Genomic DNA, 20,136 nt, shown 5'->3' on the forward strand with positions numbered 1-20,136 from the left:
TCCATTTGTTAAAAAAAAAAAACCTGCCTTAGTAAAATTAGTGTATAGATGGAAGAAACCATCTTTTCAGTTAATTATACAAAAATTAAATCATGAAGCCAATAGGAATCTAAATCAAATGAGATCACAGGGTTCATACACTTTTGTTTAAAAAAAGTTCCCTGACTTTTCCAGGTTTTCCAGGTTGTTTTTTAGAAAATTCCAGGTTACTCGCTTCATTCAAAATTTAAGTTTAAATAGTAATATTTTCAAAATAATTAAAATTGTTTAAAGTAGCGATGCAGAAGAACTGAAACTTCTCCCCTTAGATTAAAAAAAAAAACTTGTTTTTTTTTTTCGTTTGTTTTCTCTGTCAAAATTTTAAGTTTTTTTAAAACATTTTGTTCAAAATTGTCTTAATTTGTTTACTATTTGTTGAAAACAGAGTACTTTCAACTTATTTTAGCGTTTCTTTGATGTCACGCGTAATATTATAGCGTTTTGCTGTAGTCCTGCAGCAACCTTTTAGCATCCGCTTTTGGTTTACAATACTTTTTATTTTCTTATAAGTAGGTTACACGAAACATATTAAGCAAAATGCAATGCTAAATTTCAGTATAAATATGATTAACTTGTTGCATCAATCGGTATACCATGTAATTCATAGTAACAAAAATCAACATCTGCCAATCATAGGCCAATGCCAATAATCTTTTTTTTTTTTCACATATCAAAGGACGCTTACATTAAAATTTCAAACTTTCTTTTCTAGAAAGTAATAGTTAATTTTCAAAAATTCATAACTTTTTGCACATTTAATGTTATTTTCAATATTACACATTGATATAAACGTCCAATTCTGTTTCTGGAAGTTTTAGTCCACTTCCATTGTGCAAACGATCAAATATGGCGACAAAGTGAAAAATTTAAAATAATAAGTATATTTTGGGATTTGTAGTATAAAAGTAGTAATAAATAATTAATAATCCTTAAAACACTACAATAAAAGCAAAATAGTCAGTATTTAGCACATAAGAGTCTAAATCAATTAAAACAAAAAAAAAGTTATGAAGATTAAATTTTGCATTTTTCCAGAAAATAATTACAAATTATCCGGAAAAAAAGGGCACAATTTGTGTTGTTTTCAATAGTTTGCATTGCAATTAACATCCAATGCCGTTTTCGGGAACTTAGGCACTTAAAAAGTCTTGGGTACTTCCATCTTGGGAATGACCAAATATGGCGGCTATGCCCAAAAATAAGAAATAACTTTAATTTGTTGCATGAAGACAATTAAAAAATAATAAATCTTCATGATACAACAATTCATTGAAAAGTTTTTATCACATTTGCGTCCGAGGCAGTGAGGATAAGATTAAGTTTTAAGAACAAAATTTTTCATTTCTCAAGAAAATTATTTCAAATAATAATAGAAAAACAATTTGCAGACCATTTTTTGTTGTTTTCATCAGTTTTCAATTAAAGAAAACATCCAATTCTGCTTTGTTTTTAGAAACTTAGGCATTTTTGGATCGTATCTACTTCCATCTTGTGAATGACCAAAGATGGCGACTACGTTTCACACGTAGCTGAAATGATTTTCCGATCAAAAAAAAAAAAACATTTTCCCCGATCGACCCTCCCATCCACAGGTTGTGCTTCCGAAGCAGTAAATTGTCTTCTCTCCTGTTGAGTTTGTGCATAATTGCTGTTCACCTGATTTTTTTTCCCTTGGGAACTACTGAGAGCCAAAAATGGCGGCTGCTGAAGATTTTTTGGGTCGCCACTTTTTTCATTGCTTTAAAATTGTTACAATTTTTTTTAAATACATCGATAAAAATGAAGATTAGATCTTGTAAAACGAAATTCCCTGGGAAAAAATTGGGAAAAGAAAAATTTTGGGGACACATTTGGAAAATTCCTTGACATTTTTGACTAAGTCATTTTCCCTGATAATTCCAAGTTTTCCCGGAGCGTACGAACCCTGAACCGAACAGAATGTTGTGGCAACCCATCTAAAACTTTAGGCAGTAGAAAGAAATGCGTTCCCCTCACCGACTCCATGTAAGAAAATCTTCGCTCTTTTGGCGCATTTTTCGTTGTGAAAAAAAAAACGTTCATTTTTCGATTGCAGTTTTTAAGTGTCAGCGTCGGTTTAGATAAAAATTTACAATTTTTTTCGTGAAATCACAATAAAAACGAAGACTAGATCTCATAGTACTTAATTCCTTGGGAAAAAAAATGGAAAAAAATTTTTTGGAGGACAAAATTTGAAAACTCCCTGACTTTTCCCTGACATTTTTGACAGTGTCATTTTCCCTGACAATTCCCGGTTTTCCCGGAATTCCCGGAGCGTACGAACCCTGGATCAGCAGTATAATCATTCTGATTTTTCTTGCTTTTAACAGGATTAAGAATTGGTGGTCCTGAAAACAGTTAAGGATTGATGGACATTTTAAACAAATGAGACAGGGAGAAGCAAAGGGTAAGTGAAAAAATTAAAAATTTGGGGATAACCAGTACACAAATGGCAGGTGAACCTCTCCTCTGTCTTAGGACGAGAGATAGTATTAGTAGCCCTGGTAGGTTCTATTATACAGCATGTTTTAGAAAAACTTTTGAATGAGAGTCTATCTAGAACCTTATCTTTAAAAGCGTTTTACTCAAAACTTTGAAATGTACACTTACATCCCTTTGCTTCTCACTGCCTCAAATAAACTTTCGTTAACAATAGTAATGATAACAAAACAACAAAAACAGAAAAGTTAACTCGGAAACAAAAATTATGCTGCTGTATCAAGTTTTGTTTTCTTAATATTCAGCTGTCACTTGCAAAAAGAACATCCATAGATTTTATGACACGTCTGTAAGAAGAAAAGCTTAAACAGTTGCAAATCAGGTAAAGAAGTGAACTAATTTTATTGACAAAATCTTTTCACATGACAGTGAAAGTGTCAAACAAGCAAACAATTTATATAAATGCGATATAGTTAATTTTAATTGATAGCCCACAATGTTCAAACTAACCACTTAATTCTTAAAGATTTTCAGAATTAATTAAGAAGGAGAGTTTCAATTTATCAATTTAGGAAAATTAACGTCAAATTTGACTTAAGGTATGAGTATTCAAATTGCTCCGAATTCGCGGGAATAATAAGGGATAATCTTACGATGCAAGAAACATAAACAAAAATGTAAACAAACGATTTTGCTAAGTTTAATAAAGAATAAAAATTGTTCAAATTTTATTCTGTTTGATTCGTCAAATTTTAAGCAAACAGCAAAATATCATCACATTACTTTTTGTCAAAATCCGCAACAGCATCCGCTTCCGTTTCAGCCATGTTTACATTATTACCGTTATACGTACAGTTAATTAGGATGCTTGTTTTGATTTAAATTTCATGAATTGAGGAAGAAATGAGATGGAAAAACACGAAAGATAAATTTTGTGATCCTAAACTGATCGTTTATGAAGTTCTTTTCATGATAGAAATTAATAAATCTATCCAGTCAAAGGTTATCCTCTAATATTTTATGAAAAACGGTTCATCTTTACTTTTTTGCCTTAACTAAACGTAAGCAGTAGGCTTCGTTCATTACACAAGTAGGTACGGATTTGTGGGGGCTGATTATTTTCAAGCAGCGAGGACAGGAACAGAAGAAAAGCATAATCGAAATTTCTGTGTATTACATTTATAATTATTTTGATTAAAATGTATAATTACCCACCTTAGAACTGTCATAACGTTGTATTACACAATTGCTTGAAATACGATGTTGTGTCTGTGCGTGTGTGTAATGAACATCTGTAACATTTATTTACATATGAAAAGGAAGTTATTAAACTTAGGATAGAATTAATGTGAGTATACTTTTGACAAAAATTAGTTTTTCTTCATGTTTTAAAAATCGTTTTGATGTTCAACGTGTTTGTTTACGCAAACGTTCCTGTTTGACAAGCAAATTTTATCTTTATAAGATTATGCTTAATTAAGTGACGATGGCAAAAAAATCATGCTCACTAATCTAGCTTATCGTAGCTTCAATATTTATGAACATTGTATATGTTAAAAGATTTTTTGCTTTGTTTAAATTCCGGGCAATCTGCACCTATATATTGAATGAAAGTGCTTTCAAAAAGTTCGAAAGTTTCATTTGTTTCTGGAACCTCTCTTAAATTTTCATGTCATATTACTTTTCCATCTGAGCTTTAATCATTCACACATTTGTTATTAGCGTAAGTTTCTCGTAATTAACTAAATTATTCCCTAATTTCTGTTTTGTAAAATTTTTGATAAATACTTTTAATACTTGATTGAAGCTATTAGATATACATTCCCATAAATAGATCTGCTCACGCAAAGCTTCCTCAAAATTTTAGACGCTGACAATTTTTAAATCGAACTCTTTGCCTAACTGTTCCTGTATGATGACTCGTAGGTAGGTACTGCAGATTTTCCTCATGTTAGTTTTGAAACTAAGTAAAATTGACATACTGCACATCATGGTTTACCTTAAATAATTTTTTCCCTGCTTGCTTGTCAACTGTGCATAGTGTTCAAAAATAAGTAATATTCTGAAAAGCTTAAAAACTCTTTTCTATAGCTGTGCCCATTTCATAACAAGTTTCTATATAAAAATGAATTTTTCAAAACAATGAGTAAGTTTGTGATGTTAAAACTTTTCAAAACAACATAATTGGCAGGTTTTTTTTTTTTTTTTTCAATTGTAGAGTTAGATGCATGCAGTTATCTTCTTCTTTTTATACTATAAGCTCTAAAACAGGATTTCAAGTCGGTAATTACATCAGTTGTAGGGAAAGTTGTACTAACTTGATCTCAGCCTGTGTTCGAGAAGGCGCTACAGCCATTCCAAAAGTTCATTAAAACATTAAACAAATCAGACTTAAAAACAGTTAAAACTGCAACTAAAATTAAATATTATCCTCCAAATAGAACAAAGCAAAGTTCCATTATATAACATTCTTCACCAGGCGAATCCAAAAACATAAAAATACATATTTATCCGGTATCTCTGAAGCAATCTTGTTACTGGAACCATACTGCATGGCAAGTGACCTGGAAAATTAAAAATTATCATGGAAAAAGGTGTTATCATAAAAAAAGCAGGGGATTTTGTAAAAATAGAAACCAGAGGATTTTATAAATCAATGTATAAATAAATTTAGCATTTTTTGGAAATAATTGCAAGGTTTTAAACCAGTATCTTATTTTATTATGCAAGTAAATTCTGCCTAGTTGGTATTGACATCCATAAAACTTCTAATATTTACGTATAAAAGAATACATTTTAACAACTGCCATGAAATGTTTTTGTTAGTTTAATTTAGGAAATCACACTATAACTAACAAGAAAGTCCTGGCACTCGAGACAATCAAGCTAGTGACCCTTATTTGTGACCAGTAAGACTGAGTGGTATAATATATTGAATTGCTGGCTAGAAAAATAAGATGTTCTAAATTGGAGAGTTAATTAACTCTAATAAAGAGGATTCATTCAGAAATTTTGATAAGAATTCATTTAGAATATTTTTCTAGTTGATAACTTTTTATTTAAATTCATTCACATGCTGGGCCTTTAGTTGAAATTACAAGTAATAAATCCTCCAAAGTCATTTCAGTTTCAAGTAAAAAAGATATATTGTTGCCTCAAAGCAACAGTAAGGTATCTTACTGTACATAATCCTTGGGATTAGATATCTTACAGTTGCTCTGAAGCAACGATATATCAAGACAAAAATTCATTTAGAATTCCTAAACAGTTTTTCAGTGATTCTATAATCTAAACTCTCTGCAAATTATATCAAAATTTAAAGATGGGATTTCTTTTGTGCATCTAATAAAACAATATAGCTGCAGTGACTGCAATTATTAAATAACTTATATAAATCAACAGAGCACTTTACAAAACATTTTTTTGCCTTTGAATATCCTTATTTTAGAAATGGCTGCCTTTCATAAAGCAGAGCTGTGTAATTCACAATTCACTATTTGTAATTAAAAGCAAATTTCTTTACACCTGAATGAATATTGTGCATTTCTCCAAGAAGTTACACCAGTGCTGTAGTTGAAATAAATATATGTATATATGGGAAATGCATCTTGCATAATCCATGGCACTGATTGCGCTGTTGAAATTTTTATGGGGAGGGGTGTGGGGGATTCAGTATTTTTTTCTCTTTGAGAGGGAGGAGTTACTCCATAGTAATTTCACTTATCCAGCTTTCAATTTGAAAGCATACATTTGGCTTTAAAATATAAGAGGTGTTTTTAAACTAACTTACATTAAATTAACATTATTTTTTCTATAATAAGTCAAGAATTTCAATCAGGGTTGGCCGAATTGGACCCAATGGGTTTTTTTGAAAAAACCCATTTAAAAAAACCCATTATTTAGCCCACTTTTGGGTTTTTTAAAATTTTCTAAGAATTTTTTTTTAAAAAAATAATTAATTTAAATACTTTCACAATTTAAACTTCTTTCTTATTTGTTCTTTACCGCAGACAATGAACATAAAAAATGAATTTTGAACTTCAATAGTATTTCTTAACTCTTAACGGCATTAAAAAAATACTTCAAAGATTTTAAATAAATGTATTTAACTTTTTTCTTGAACTGGTCAATAAATAACTCAAATTATCTCGACCAAGTCCTGTCACATCTGATTTTCTCAATATGTGTACAGAGGAAACTAATCTAGTTAAAAGGCTTTCATGTGAATTATTTTCTGCTAACCAACACATCACAAATCTCGAATAAACACAAGGTATATTTTTTAGAAATAGATTTTTCAAACGGTCCACAGAACAGATACAGTATATTCATTATCTTACGAAAAAGTTGAATATTTCTTACTCTGTACACAGAAATAGAAAAACAGGCAGCATAAAATTCAAAGAAATGTCTTGATTATGCTGGAATTCAGTAAAAAGAGATTTAAACTACTTGAGGTTCTACAGTAGTTTTGCATAACAAAATAAATACAATAAAGTAAAATGCAAAAAAAAAACGTAATTAAAAACGAACAATAGATTTTATCACTCGAGAAGTAACTTTGCCATAACTGTTGGTAATAATGAAAATTTAAAAACCCGAAACTTCACCATACTTAGGTTTTTTCGTCTTTCATACTTTTCATCAGAAAATGCTGAATTTTAACTTGTTTTCCAGCTTTTTTTTCCCGAAGACAATTTTTGCACTTTGTCCATATACTTACGCTACAATATGCTACAAGTACCCCACATTTTCCCTAAAAAAAGACAAAAAAAACCCACATTTCTTTTAAAAAAAAACCCAACTTCAGTTGGGTTTTTTTTTGGTTTTATTTAAAAAAAACCCTGGGTCCATGGGCTTTTTTAAAAAAACCCGGGTTTTTGCCAACCCTGATTTCAATTGTTAGCATTCCCCCCATGTTTCCCCTTCAACTACAGCTCTGTGTAGCACTAAATAAATACACATGAAAAAAAATTCTTATCCTTGTTTTTTGACCACTAAAAATCAAAATTCATATAACTAGAAGCCTGTTTTCATGAGAAACCTATACTATATGCATGTGGGAAATAATATATACCTACCTGATTTTAAAAAGAAAAAAAAACTTTGACAAGATGTATTTAATGTACAATAAAAATTCAGAGCAGAGTAGTGTTATTCAAAAGAAAACACAAATGATTAATGCATGTATCTTCAGGAAAAAAAATTTTGTTTTCTCACAATATTTTTTGCTTTAATTGCTAGTTTTTGCTTTTTGAACCAAAAGTACTATGTTACTTTCTTGTCCACTTTCCAATACTGTATTAATGATCAGATTGGTATATTTAAAATAAAAAATCCAAATGCAATTTTGAACTAAGTTAAACAAAATTTATCATTTCAGGAAATCTTTTCAAATTTGACAGAATTATTTGAGCATCCAAAATGAAGAAACTTTTTTCAAGGTTTGATGCTCGTGGAGACCAATCTAGCAAAGAACCAAATACTTTTATCGGAAAAGTATTCACTGTTGGACGTTTTACTGTCACTGTTGAAGATATAATTGCAGAAGGTAAAGTGTTTTCATTTTTCGATATTCTTTATTTTCATTTTACAAGGTATAAAATTGGATAAATTAAAATTTATCTTCTAAATATTTTGTTAATAATCTTTAGATACTGATGATTATCCTTATAGATGATAACTGTGTGACTTGAATGTTTATTCGTTTGACAGTTTCTAATTTTTATACTAATTTAGGCAACTAGTCAACTTTTGCGTATAAAGGTAGTCTTTCATCTTGGTGGAGTCGCCTTGATCAGTTGTTCCCAAAATGGCCCATGTTGAATCCCCAGGGGTCTAAATTTATGGGATAAAATGTTTGAGGGTGTATGAGATGCAGTTGTGAGGGTTCATGAGCCTGGATTCTATCTAAGAGTTGCAGGATGAATGTTTTTTTTTTCTAAGGTCAATGTCAGAGGGAAAAGCTTTCAGTCCTTTGACAGATAAAAAAAAAAAAAAAAAAGGAAATGAAGGGGGATAAAAAAACAAAATAAAAGGTTAAAAAGTAATCAATGATTGAGTTAAATCTGGAAAGTTGAGATAACTGTTACTTTGATTTATATCTTGGAATCATCAAGGAGGAATCTAGCTTCTTGTTTTGGAGGAGGTTCATTTCTGGATGGTGCAAGGGTTCATAAATGCGGTTTTGTGGCAAAAATGTGGGGTAATCCGAGATGAATTTTTCAAAAATCTAATATTTGGGAATGTTTTTGATCAATATTTTTTATAGAATAAAATCTGTCATGTAATATGTAGCATGTTTAGCTATCACAAGTCCAAAAATTCAAAAAAAGATGCTTATAAAAATGATTTTAAACAGAATTTTATGAAATATAATTTTTTTCTTCCTCAAAAACTTTTCTTTCTTTTAAACATCAACATTTATGTTCAATTTTAGTCTTTACCCCAATCTATTTTTTACGTTACACATTTAATTTTCTGTAGTTTTTTTGAGTGTCCATATTCACAAGGTGTGCATGCTTTTTGAAAACTCTGTAATATTCATATTTTGTTACAAAGAATTTTGTTATTCCTTACTTTCTCTCTCGCCTCTTCAAAATGTTGCAGTTTTAATTTTTGCTTTTGAGGTACCTGAAGTATTGCAAAAGAATTGATTTTGTGGTTTTTACTGAAATCTTGTTTGTGCTTGTTTTGTTTTAATTTTCTTTCTTTCCTTATTAATAGGAGGTTTTGCAATAGTATTTCTTGTGAGAGGATCTAACAATGTAAAATATGCATTGAAAAGAATGTTTGTAAATAATGACCATGATTTAAATGTGTGCAAAAGAGAAATTACTATAGCAGTAAGTATTTTTTGTAATTATGAAATTACATTATAAAGTACTATGTAATAATGGAATTATCTGTTTTTTCTATTTTTTAAAATTATTAAAGTAAATTTTAAGTTATAATGCTTTTAGCTTCATTCTTTTTTATAATTTTCAGAATTTTAAATCAAATTTTTTAGTGTTGAGTACATGTTTTATTTCTTTTTTTACTGTGAAATTTTCGGAAGCTATAAGGAAGCTCAACCCCCACTCCCCCCCCCCCCCATAAAAACTCTTGAAATACGCTTACAAAAATCATTTTTAGAGGTTTTTTATATTTTTTTCAACAATTTTTCAGTTTTAGAATGTGTTATTAGCCCAAAATTTTCGGAAACGGCAAACCAAAATTTCGGATCACAAAACACCCATAAACCCATGACTAAGACGTGAAAACTTGTCCATTGCTTTTGCGCTTAATCATGTCCCAATTTTTTGTTTTAAAATAAAATAAATGAATTTATCTTAATAAATCATAAACTAAAGTTAGCAACCCTGTTAATAAATAGAATTTTATGGACTACTATAAGTAATAATGAGTAATAAAAGGTAAGTAAGTAATAAAAGGATCTTGATTGAATATTTGACTGTTTTATTTTCTTTGTTCATAAATGGTTGCTTAGATACTGTATTCAACTGTTAAATATATTTTTTTAAAAATCCTTTTTAAATTCTTTGTCTCTTTATTACAGAGCAGCTTAAAAGGACACAAAAACATCATAGGATTTTTAGATTCCAGTATCAATCCTGCTGGAGGAGGTGTTTATGAAGTTCTAATGCTTATGCATTACTATAGAGGTAATTTTTTTTATATATGTTTAGTATCCTCATATATGTAATAGCCAATGATCAAGTAATGCTCCTGTTGTCATCAACAGTGAAACTCGCAACACAACATGGTAATTTGATAATATGTTTTGGTAATGTTTGACATGCTGGGAAAGGCTTTATTATGACAAGGCTGAACTGGATCCAGTAACTTAACTGTTTTACTGGTAAGATTCATTTCAGGGGAATAAAGAAACAAAAATGTGGTCAATAATGAACGCTATCTACTGGGGTTTAGGGTTAATCCACTGGAGTTAGGGTTGAAATTTCAACTATCAAAATATCAGCAAACAGGCAATTGCTTCGTTAAAATGCAGATGCAATTTTCAATCATCATACCTTGTCTAGCGATTTTGTTAAACTGTGAGCTTTTAAAAATGCTCAGCTTATTAACTTTAAGTGGAAGCTCAACCAGGACATATGATACTTCTTGAAAAAACATATTTATCTTGTGCAACATCATGAAGAGCCAAATTTAAAAAGTCACTTGTTTATTATGGCTATGATATATACAATGACATGTTAAAGGAAATATTGAGAATACGCTCTTTACATTATTAAGTTGCTCATAATACTTTAAATGACTTCTGAATCTAACATTCTAAGTCAAAGTATGAAACGTTAAACATACTGAGCTATGATATTCATGTCAAGAGCAGTAAGCCGAAACTATCGGCAAAAACGGACAGACTCGACTGAGCTGCCGAAAGAAACAACCAAGTCTGACTTGGGTTGCAAATTGAAAAGGGAAGAGAATGAAGCAAAGTGCCGGGAGCTTAAATGCTACCGGCAATTTGCATATTCTGCTGACGCGATCTCGTTGCAAGAAGGAATGAACGAATGAAAAAAACCTAATGCAAATTAAGGTTGCCAACACTTTTGGAAAATAATTTACTTCCTTTCGTAACAATGGCCCGCCTCTTGCAATCGAGATCGTATCAGAACATTATGCAATAAAAATAACAATTTAAATTGAAATATTTCATTTCAGCATCTTGACTTGAAATTCTGGCACTGCAAAAATTAAAGTTTATATAACAGCACTTTTTTTTTTCATTCAAAAATTCAAACAAGTTGACGAGTTGAACTGTTGACCCGCATCGGCTCCAGCGAACTTTGAAGGATCCAGAGGATATCAATATTATATTGGGAATGACAACATCAAAAGTCCTACTCGTGCTGTTGCATTAAACGCTCCAGAATTTCCAGATACATGAAAACAAATGACAATAGTCAATAACATAATATGAACATTTTTACAAAAAAATTTGCCAAAGTACACATGGAAATTTAATTGGACTTCGATATTTTTTTTTTCTTTTCATTTAAAAAAATTTCCTATGGAAAAAGTTTAATTTTGTTCACAGGTTTTGTAAAAATATCCGCGAAATTTTATTTTGTATTCACATAATTTAAATCAAACAAATTTTCTAATATTAAATTTCTTAAAAAATGAAGTCTGATGTCTATATGTTTTGTTCTACTGTTTTCTATTGGCGAATTTGAAAAATTAATTGCTGCTTGATTGTCGCAAAGTAAGTTAAACTGTGGTTTGATCTGAATAAATTCAAACTTTACAAGTTCATTTATTATGCGAACAATCCAAACTAATTCCTTTGCAGCTTCAGTTAGTGACACATATTCTGATTCCATTGTTGATAAACTAACACATTTCTGTTTAAAAGTTTTCCAGATGATAGGAGATTGATCAATGAATAAAATCATTCCGCCAATCGAAATTCTATCATCGCGACTTGCTGCAAAACTTGCATCACTATAACATTCAACTTTTAAATTTGAAACGTTAGACAAACATAATTTCAGAGATTTTATGTAACTTAAATAGCCAAGAAGTTTCAGTAGAATATTCCAGTAATTCAAACCTGGGTTAGATTGAAATTGAGATAATATGTTTACCGCGTAACTTAAATCTGGTTGCGTTCTACTTGCAATGAAGGAAATGCAACCTAAAATGTTACGGTAAGGTAATTTAGACATCATTTCAGTTTCTTCTTTAGAATTCGGACATTGATCCTTGGAAAGTACAGTTCCTACACCAATCGGAAAAGAAACAATTGGAAAACTGTATTTTTGATATGTTTTGCATACTTTGTTGATATAGCTTTGTTGATGAATAAATAATGCATTGTCTATTTCCTCAAATTCAACGCCTAAAAGTTGTTTTTTGCGTTTTTCCGAGTACTTTGATGTCAAATTTAGATTTCAGACTAATAATAACATCATTCAGACATTTGTTATTTTTACAAAATACTACTATATCATCAACATAAAGTATTAAAATTACACTTGATTCAAAAATATAAACACAATTTGCCCATGATAATTTCTTAAAATTTAAACCAATAAAAACATTATGTATTTCCAAAAACCATTCACGACCCGATTGATGAAGTCCATAAATTGCACGATTTAATTTACAAACATAACCAATTTTCTCAGGATCTTGAAATCCCTGGGGTTGCGACATGTATATGTTTTCCTTTAGAGGAGCATATAAATAAGCACATTTTATATCAAATTGATGATGAATCCAATTCAGTTTACACACAAAGATAGAAAAAAAAATCGTACCAATGAGAATTCAATGACTGGACTAAATACCTGGTCATAGTGAATACCTTTTAATTGTCTATGACCTTGAATTACCAGGCGACTTCTGAAACGAACAATTTCATTTTTATCGTTTCTTTTCACAGTAAAAACCCAACGATTGCCAATTACTTTAGAATCAGCCGGTTTAGGCACAAGACTCCAAACGTTCTGGGTTTGCATGGTATGAATTTCATCTGACATTGAATTGTACCATTGGTCTGCCTCTGGTGTTTTTAAAGCATCATTGAAAGATTTTGGTATACGAACATCTAGTCATGTTTCTGAATTACTCATGTCTGTAAAATTTACTTTCCCTGAAAATTTATTTTTCCCACTGAAATCAAAATTTTCTTTCAAATATTCTATTTTGTGAGATCTGCAAAACGCTTCAACATCATTATAAGACCGCAGTCTTGCGTTTGCACCTTCAATTGAATAATAGATATCAGTTCGTGATTTGTCAGAACGGGGAACAGCTTTCCGAATCCAAACAATTTTATCTGGAATTAGGGTATGACTAGTACTTTGTTCATCGTGTTCCAGTACGGACACTGGTACAACATCATTTTCCCCCTCACTTAAACTTTCCCGATCAGAATCATTCTCGGAATCTGACGAATCCAGAAACTTAGTTGGGTCCAGTGAGGCTCCACTGCACTTAGATTCTGCTTCAAATCTAACATTAATCGATTCCACAATTTTCTGTAGGAAGCCAAATTCTATATCCCCTTGTTTTTAAAGCATACCCGACGAAAATACCCTTTTTGGCCCGCATATCTAGTTTCCTTCTTAAATTTTTGGGGGTTCCAAGAAAAACAGGATTACCGAAAATTTTCAAATGCCTGACCGAAGGTTTTCGCCCAGAATAAAGTTCAAAAGGTGTTAAAGTTTGACCTTCATCAGGGTTCGTACGCCCTTGAAAAACCTTGAAAAGTGCTTGAAAAAAAAAGTTCATTTTCAAGTGCTTGAAAACCTTGAAAAAGTTTTAAAACCTTGAAAAAGTTTCTTAGTGCTTAAATTCTCCCAAAAATCAACGAATTGTGCTTAGAAGTTTTAAAAAAGTACTTCACCAATGCAATTTTCTGAACATGTGTTCAGTATGCAACATCGCGAAAAATTGCTTCCGTGTTTGGGATTTCAATCCTTTTGCATCTTGTAAATATTTTGATGTTTTTTACAACCGAAAGATATTTTGACATATGGTACCTTAAATTAGTTTATTTTTTGTTTAATTTCATTAATTAACAAAGAAATTAATTTGGAAACCATGACAACATTGACCTTACTCGGGTTTCGCGGAAAATTGCTCTTGTGTTTGAAATTTCAATCTTTTTGCATCCTGCAAATATTTAAATATTTTGGCTAATCAAATGTTAGTTTCGCATATGCTACTTTGGATTAGTATATTTTTTGTTTAATTTTAATAAAAAACAAATTTATTTCATGGGAAACATGCCACGTCGAAAGAACTCAGACTTTGCGAAAAATTGCTTCTCGTGTTTGAAATTTCAATCTTTTTGCATCTTGCAAATATTTAAATATATTCACTAATCGGATGTTATTTTCATATTTGCTACCGTAGATTAGCATATTTTATGTTTAATTTCAGTAAAATATAAGTTTATTTTATGGGAAACATGACAACATTAAACTTAATTCGCGAAAATTTGCTTCCCTTGTTTGAGATTTCAATCCTTTTGCATTTTGTAAATATTTTTATATTTTTGGCAATTAGTAGTTATTTTGACACTGCTACATCAGATTAGCTTATTTTATTTTTTATTTTAATAACTAAAGAGTTAAAGAATTTATTACCTTGGTCTTGTTTAATTATTTGCTAATTTATTTTTGCAATTTTGAATGATTATCTTTACCTAATTTATGGTCATAGCAGATTTTTTTTTAAAAAATTTAAATTTCAGCAGTTGAGCACCTAACAAATTAACTTAAAGTTTGTATTTTAAATATAAAGTTGATTTATATAATTTTATTTATAAGTACATCATTTTTTTATGTCTGCTAAAATAAATAAGGTGTATAACAGGGGTGGTTGTGTTATGATTATTCACTTGAAATCCAGTAGTATTCGTTTTTATGCTTTTACCTCCTCAAATGTTCAAAATTACTACTTTATTAAGGTTGTGGGTACTTGGAGCTTACCGAAAGAGGCTTTAATCAGCAAAGGGGTAGATAGCTTAAGGAAGGTCATTCATCTTCATTTGGATCTAATAAATTGACCAGTACAAGCCTAGCTAGGCCCAGTGCCTGTTGCTGGTTATCAACAGGCACTGGGCATGGTATTTCTGTGCAAAATATTTTGACTTAATAAACTATTTTATGAATTGTATGCATAGCAAAAGTTGTTGTTGTACATATGTATATTCAAGTCATAGGGGTCTTAGTTTTAAAAATTATTCCCCCCCCCCCCTCGCCCCATTTTGCTGTTTGAAACTTTCAGGTAATTTTTTATGAACTCACAAATCACCTGAATATTATTGCCTTTCTAAATTTAAATTCTAATTTCAACAATAACCCATTTTTTCCCAAAATAAAACTACTTTTGTCATAATATATGTCAACTTCTTGTGAATCTTTTCAATTTCGAAGTATGGCTCTATAAATCTGAACTTGCACATTTATTGTCTATTGCAAGTTAATCAATGAAAGCTGAATTGGCTCAAGTTTGCATTCAGAGTATTTATCACTGCTTAAGCTGCTTTTGTATATTTTGAGGTGTAGAGACTGAACTGTGGACTTTCATAAACTTTTCTTACTTCCTAATTTTTAAATTTACTCGAGGACAGTTGAAATGCCTTATTGTCTGAACAGCTAATAAATACATACGAATAATTGATTTGCATACTTATAAATGATTTGCAAACCTAATATTTTTAGAACTTAATAGTGAAAACTGAAATAACTTTCTGGGTAGTGTTTTTGTCCTATCCGCCCTTATATTGTAATAAACCACTGTATAGATATTGGAGATAAATGTTGAAACCCGGGGGGGGGGGGGAGTGACTTCAAAAACTCCTCTCTGGCAATGCCATTGAACTTGGGTATTTTAGTTTCTTCCCATAAAAGTTAAAAGCACTTATGAAAGGTTTTTTTTCAAGTATTAATTTGCTGATTCTAGAAAATATACAAACCTCTGACTGCTGCAACCTTTGAAACACCTCAAAATTAAACCTCTTGGTATCTGCTTCTCTTTATGACCAAACTTTTCAAACATTTTCAGAAAAACTTTCAACGCAGTAGATCTTTCATCAAAGCGTCTCTCGTTGTAGAAAAAGCAATTTTGCTTTCCTATACTTTTTTGTATTATTGCCTTATTTCTATGTGTTTGTAGTAAATGAAATCTGCATACAATATTTTTAGTAAAAAATTATGATATTGCCTTGAAAACAAAATATTTTACCTTGAAAAGTACTTGAAAAGTGCTTGAATTTTTTTCTGCCTAAAGGGTATGAACCCTGTTCATGACAAACACGATTCCACACATACGTGAAACATAGTAATGCCTCAGCCCAGAACTGATTTCCTAATTTACTGGAATGTAAAATTGCCTTTACAGCATCTAGAGCTGTTTAATTGAATCTCTCACTTACCCCGTTTTGCATTGGAGTATACGTATTTGTACGTTTTGGTCTTATACCCTGTTCATCTAAATAGGTCTCAAATTCGGCACTGCAGAATTCTAGTCCATTATCAGTTCGAACATTTACAATTTTCGTATTCAAAAACCTTTCAGCCCTTTTTTGATACTTTTTAAAACATTCTAGTGCCTGACTCTTTTCCTTTAGCGGAAAAACAGTGACTTTACGAGAATAATCATCAGTTATAGACAGAAAATATTTAAATCCTCCAATTGCGACATGTGGAAGTTTTCCACAAAGATCCATATGTACTAGTTGTAGGGGTTTTTCTGATCTGATCTTATTCAACGGCTTGAAAGAGACACGTCTAGATTTAGCTATTTTACAGGATTCACAATTTAATTCAGTTTTCTTAAAATCACCTAAACCATTTACAGCATTATTTTTACTAGTATTAACAATATATTTAAAATTAATGTGACAAAAACGTTTATGCCATACATTTAAATTGTTGTCAAATTTTCTACTAGAAAAAACACTATTAGATTTAGATTTTAAATTGCCGGAGTTGTTGGAGTTCTGACTAGAATTAGAATTTCCGGACTTAGACTCTACTTTTACATCATTTTCAGAAAAAAGAATCTGATTTTTCGGCTTCGCCGATAAATCAACATTTTCGCGTTCTTTAAAACTGTTAAGTTCCTTTACATTTTTACATTTATAGATTTTATTATTTTTAGTTTTTGCATTTACGCTTCTAGGGTATTTGGGCAAGAAAGAATAAAGCCCGTCTTTACATTTTGCAGATATTATAATTCTACTTTGATCTTTAGATTTTACATTTAAAACTCCATTTTTACATTCAAATGAATAACCATTTTTATCTAATTGTGAACCAGACAAAAGATTTCTCCATAAGTTTGGAGAATAAAGAACATTATTTAAAACTAATTTGTCTTTATTACCTTTAGAGTCCAAAAGTAGCACAATTCTACCAGTTCCTTCAACCGGACAGCTTGGCCCTTTAATTGCTGTTGTAAGGCTGGATGCATTATTTGGAATATAATGCACAAAGAGTTTTAGGTCATTGCAACAATGATGGGTCGACGCACAGTCCACGTACCAGTCATAGGAAACTTCTTCTGTGGAGTTGACACTGCAAACAAAATTCGATTCTTGCTTCTTTCTTTTGAAGCATCTCGCTTTCGTATGGCCGCATTTCCCGCAAAAACTACATTTTATTTTGTTTTTCTGTCCCGCTTTAATGGAAGTTTGAAAAGCTATAGCCGATGACTCAGAGTCCTTTTGCACTAGTTTTAAACGAGATTCTTCAGCAAGTAATTCAGTCAAAATTTTATCAAACGTAAATTCATCTTCTTTCCATCTATAAATTGATTGTACAATCTGCCCAAATTCAGCAGGCAAGTAACGAATCAACTGGAAAGACTGATAATATGACGGGATAGGTTTTCCCAAATCCTCTAACTGTTTAATAAGAGTTTTTAGTCGACTTGCGTAGATATCAACCTCTTCACCTAACTCAATGTGACAATTGAAAAACTGGTCTGTCAAATCAATAATTCGTGCACGAGAGTCTGGTCGGAAATGCAGTTCTAATTTCTTCCATGCTTGAGAAGGATCATCAATTTGATTTATCAAATTCTTGTGTTCATCAGATATGTGCAAATAGATTAAACTATATGCTTTGTCTCTGCGTTTACAAAAGTCTGAAGTTTGCGGTGAATCTTTACCTGGCTCTTTTTCAACTTCGGTAACTAATCTCCAGCAATTTTTGCTCATTAACAAGGCTTTCATATCGTTTAGCCATGTGGAATAATTTTCCCTATGTAATTTCGAGATTTCCATGTTGAGCAAAAAATTTATCTGGCCCGCCGTCTGATAGACTTCTGTATCACGTTCGATGTTGAAAAATTTTTTTTTAAAGAATTTACGCATACCATCTTGTCAGGTTGGGCAAACGGCCCATAACCGATTTGTTAAACTTTGAGCTTTTAAAAATGCTCAGCTTATTAACTTTAAGTGGAAGCTCAACCAGGACGTATGATACTTCTTGAAAAAACATATTTATCTTGTGCAACATCATGAAGAGCCAAATTTAAAAAGTAACTTGTTTATTATGGCTATGATATATACAATGACATGTTAAAGGAAATATTGAGAATACGCTCTTTACATTATTAAGTTGCTCATAATACTTTAAATGACTTCTGAATCTAACATTCTAAGTCAAAGTATGAAACGTTAAACATACTGAGCTATGATATTCATGTCAAGAGCAGTAAGCCGAAACTATCGGCAAAAACGGACAGACTCGACTGAGCTGCCGAAAGAAACAACCAAGTCTGACTTGGGTTGCAAATTGAAAAGGGAAGAGAATGAAGCAAAGTGCCGGGAGCTTAAATGCTACCGGCAATTTGCATATTCTGCTGACGCGATCTCGTTGCAAGAAGGAATGAACGAATGAAAAAAACCTAATGCAAATTAAGGTTGCCAACACTTTTGGAAAATAATTTACTTCCTTTCATAACAGATTTTCTGACTTTAAATAAATGTCAACTGAATAACATCGGAAAACTGTTTCATGTTGAATGTTAGTTGTCGTTCTAAGAAAGAAGGGTTATTTGATGCCATAACTTGGTGGTTCGAGGAATGGTCGCTTAAACATAAGCGAATTGGCATTGAATTAATGGGAAAAAATTCTGTTCCATCAAAATTTGGTTGTGCAAAGAGGTGGTTTGTAGGAGAGGGTTTACTGCCATTAGTTTAGATAGAGCAAGTTTACTGATGAAAAATAAAATACCAAACTTCTGAACTTCGAAAAATTATATGAGCTAGAAGTAGAAATCGCTAAACTAGATACAGTGATTAAAGTAATTTCACACGTTCAGACTTCTTTTGCTGTTAAACCCAGACAAGTGACATATTGTAATAAAACTTTCTTAGTGTATGCAAGGAAGAAAGTAAAAATTCTGATTTGCAAGTAATTAGCGAATTTTTCTTTGTTAGTCAGAAAAACTAAATACTTCTATTATTAACAAATAAATACCTTTGTGCGGAAAATTAAAATAATCAGCTATCCAACGTTTTGAAGCACAAAAAATGCCAGTTACAGCAGACACGTGTTTCGGTGTTAAGAGAAGCACCTTTTTCAATGCAAAGAAGTAAGTGTACTTCTTTGCATTGAAAAAGGTGTTCCTTGTAACACTGAAACACGTGTCTGCTGTAATTGGCATTTCTTGTGCTTCAAAAATTGGATAACTGATTATTTTAATACTTCTATTGTTTTCTCTTTTGAAATTGTATTGTATTATTGGTGTTTGTCTTCACTTGTACGCTTAGGCATGTTTTGCCAACAATAAATGACAAAATCTAGGCTATTAATCTGTAGTCTAAAATTAAGTTTTTGTATTTAGGTCATGTATTACAATTAATGAATGAACGACTTCAGACAGGATTCACTGAAGGAGAAGTATTGCAAATATTCTGTGATGTTTGTGAAGCAGTTTCGCGTCTTCATCATTGTCAGACACCTATAATTCATAGGGACCTTAAGGTAAATGCCTCGTTTTGTTATGGTTTTTGCAATTTTTTTATAATAATTTTTTTTACTGAATATTAATTATATACTCTTCTTGATAACTTGCTTTCTATGCTTTACTAGCACTTTAAACATTGTGCAAGTAACCTTACATTTAATTACAAATGGGGGGGGGATG

The 20,136-nt window shown here is 31.1% G+C and overlaps 2 protein-coding genes across 4 annotated transcripts in view; one reads left to right on the forward strand and one right to left on the reverse strand.

Annotated features, from left to right (window-relative positions):
• Positions 1-3,331, reverse strand: part of LOC129221398 (set1/Ash2 histone methyltransferase complex subunit ASH2-like) — a 36,210-nt gene extending 32,879 nt beyond the window's left edge. Inside the window, exon 1 of the mRNA XM_054855870.1 lies at positions 3,280-3,331. Within this exon, the coding sequence (XP_054711845.1) occupies positions 3,280-3,323 (44 nt within the window). The 5' untranslated portion in view covers positions 3,324-3,331. The remainder of the gene's footprint in view (positions 1-3,279) is intronic.
• A 245-nt stretch (positions 3,332-3,576) lies between these two features.
• Positions 3,577-20,136, forward strand: part of LOC129221400 (AP2-associated protein kinase 1-like) — a 36,699-nt gene continuing 20,139 nt past the window's right edge. For 2 of the 3 annotated variants that reach the window (XM_054855873.1, XM_054855875.1), the window contains exons 1-5: positions 3,577-3,844; positions 7,880-8,047; positions 9,223-9,341; positions 10,055-10,160; positions 19,834-19,973. In XM_054855873.1, the coding sequence (XP_054711848.1) occupies positions 7,921-8,047; positions 9,223-9,341; positions 10,055-10,160; positions 19,834-19,973 (492 nt within the window). In that variant the 5' untranslated portion in view covers positions 3,577-3,844; positions 7,880-7,920. The remainder of the gene's footprint in view (positions 3,845-7,879; positions 8,048-9,222; positions 9,342-10,054; positions 10,161-19,833; positions 19,974-20,136) is intronic. The other variant, XM_054855874.1, reaches the window with a different exon arrangement.

Source organism: Uloborus diversus, chromosome 4 (genome assembly GCF_026930045.1).
Source record: "Uloborus diversus isolate 005 chromosome 4, Udiv.v.3.1, whole genome shotgun sequence".
Lineage (NCBI taxonomy): Eukaryota > Metazoa > Arthropoda > Arachnida > Araneae > Uloboridae > Uloborus > Uloborus diversus.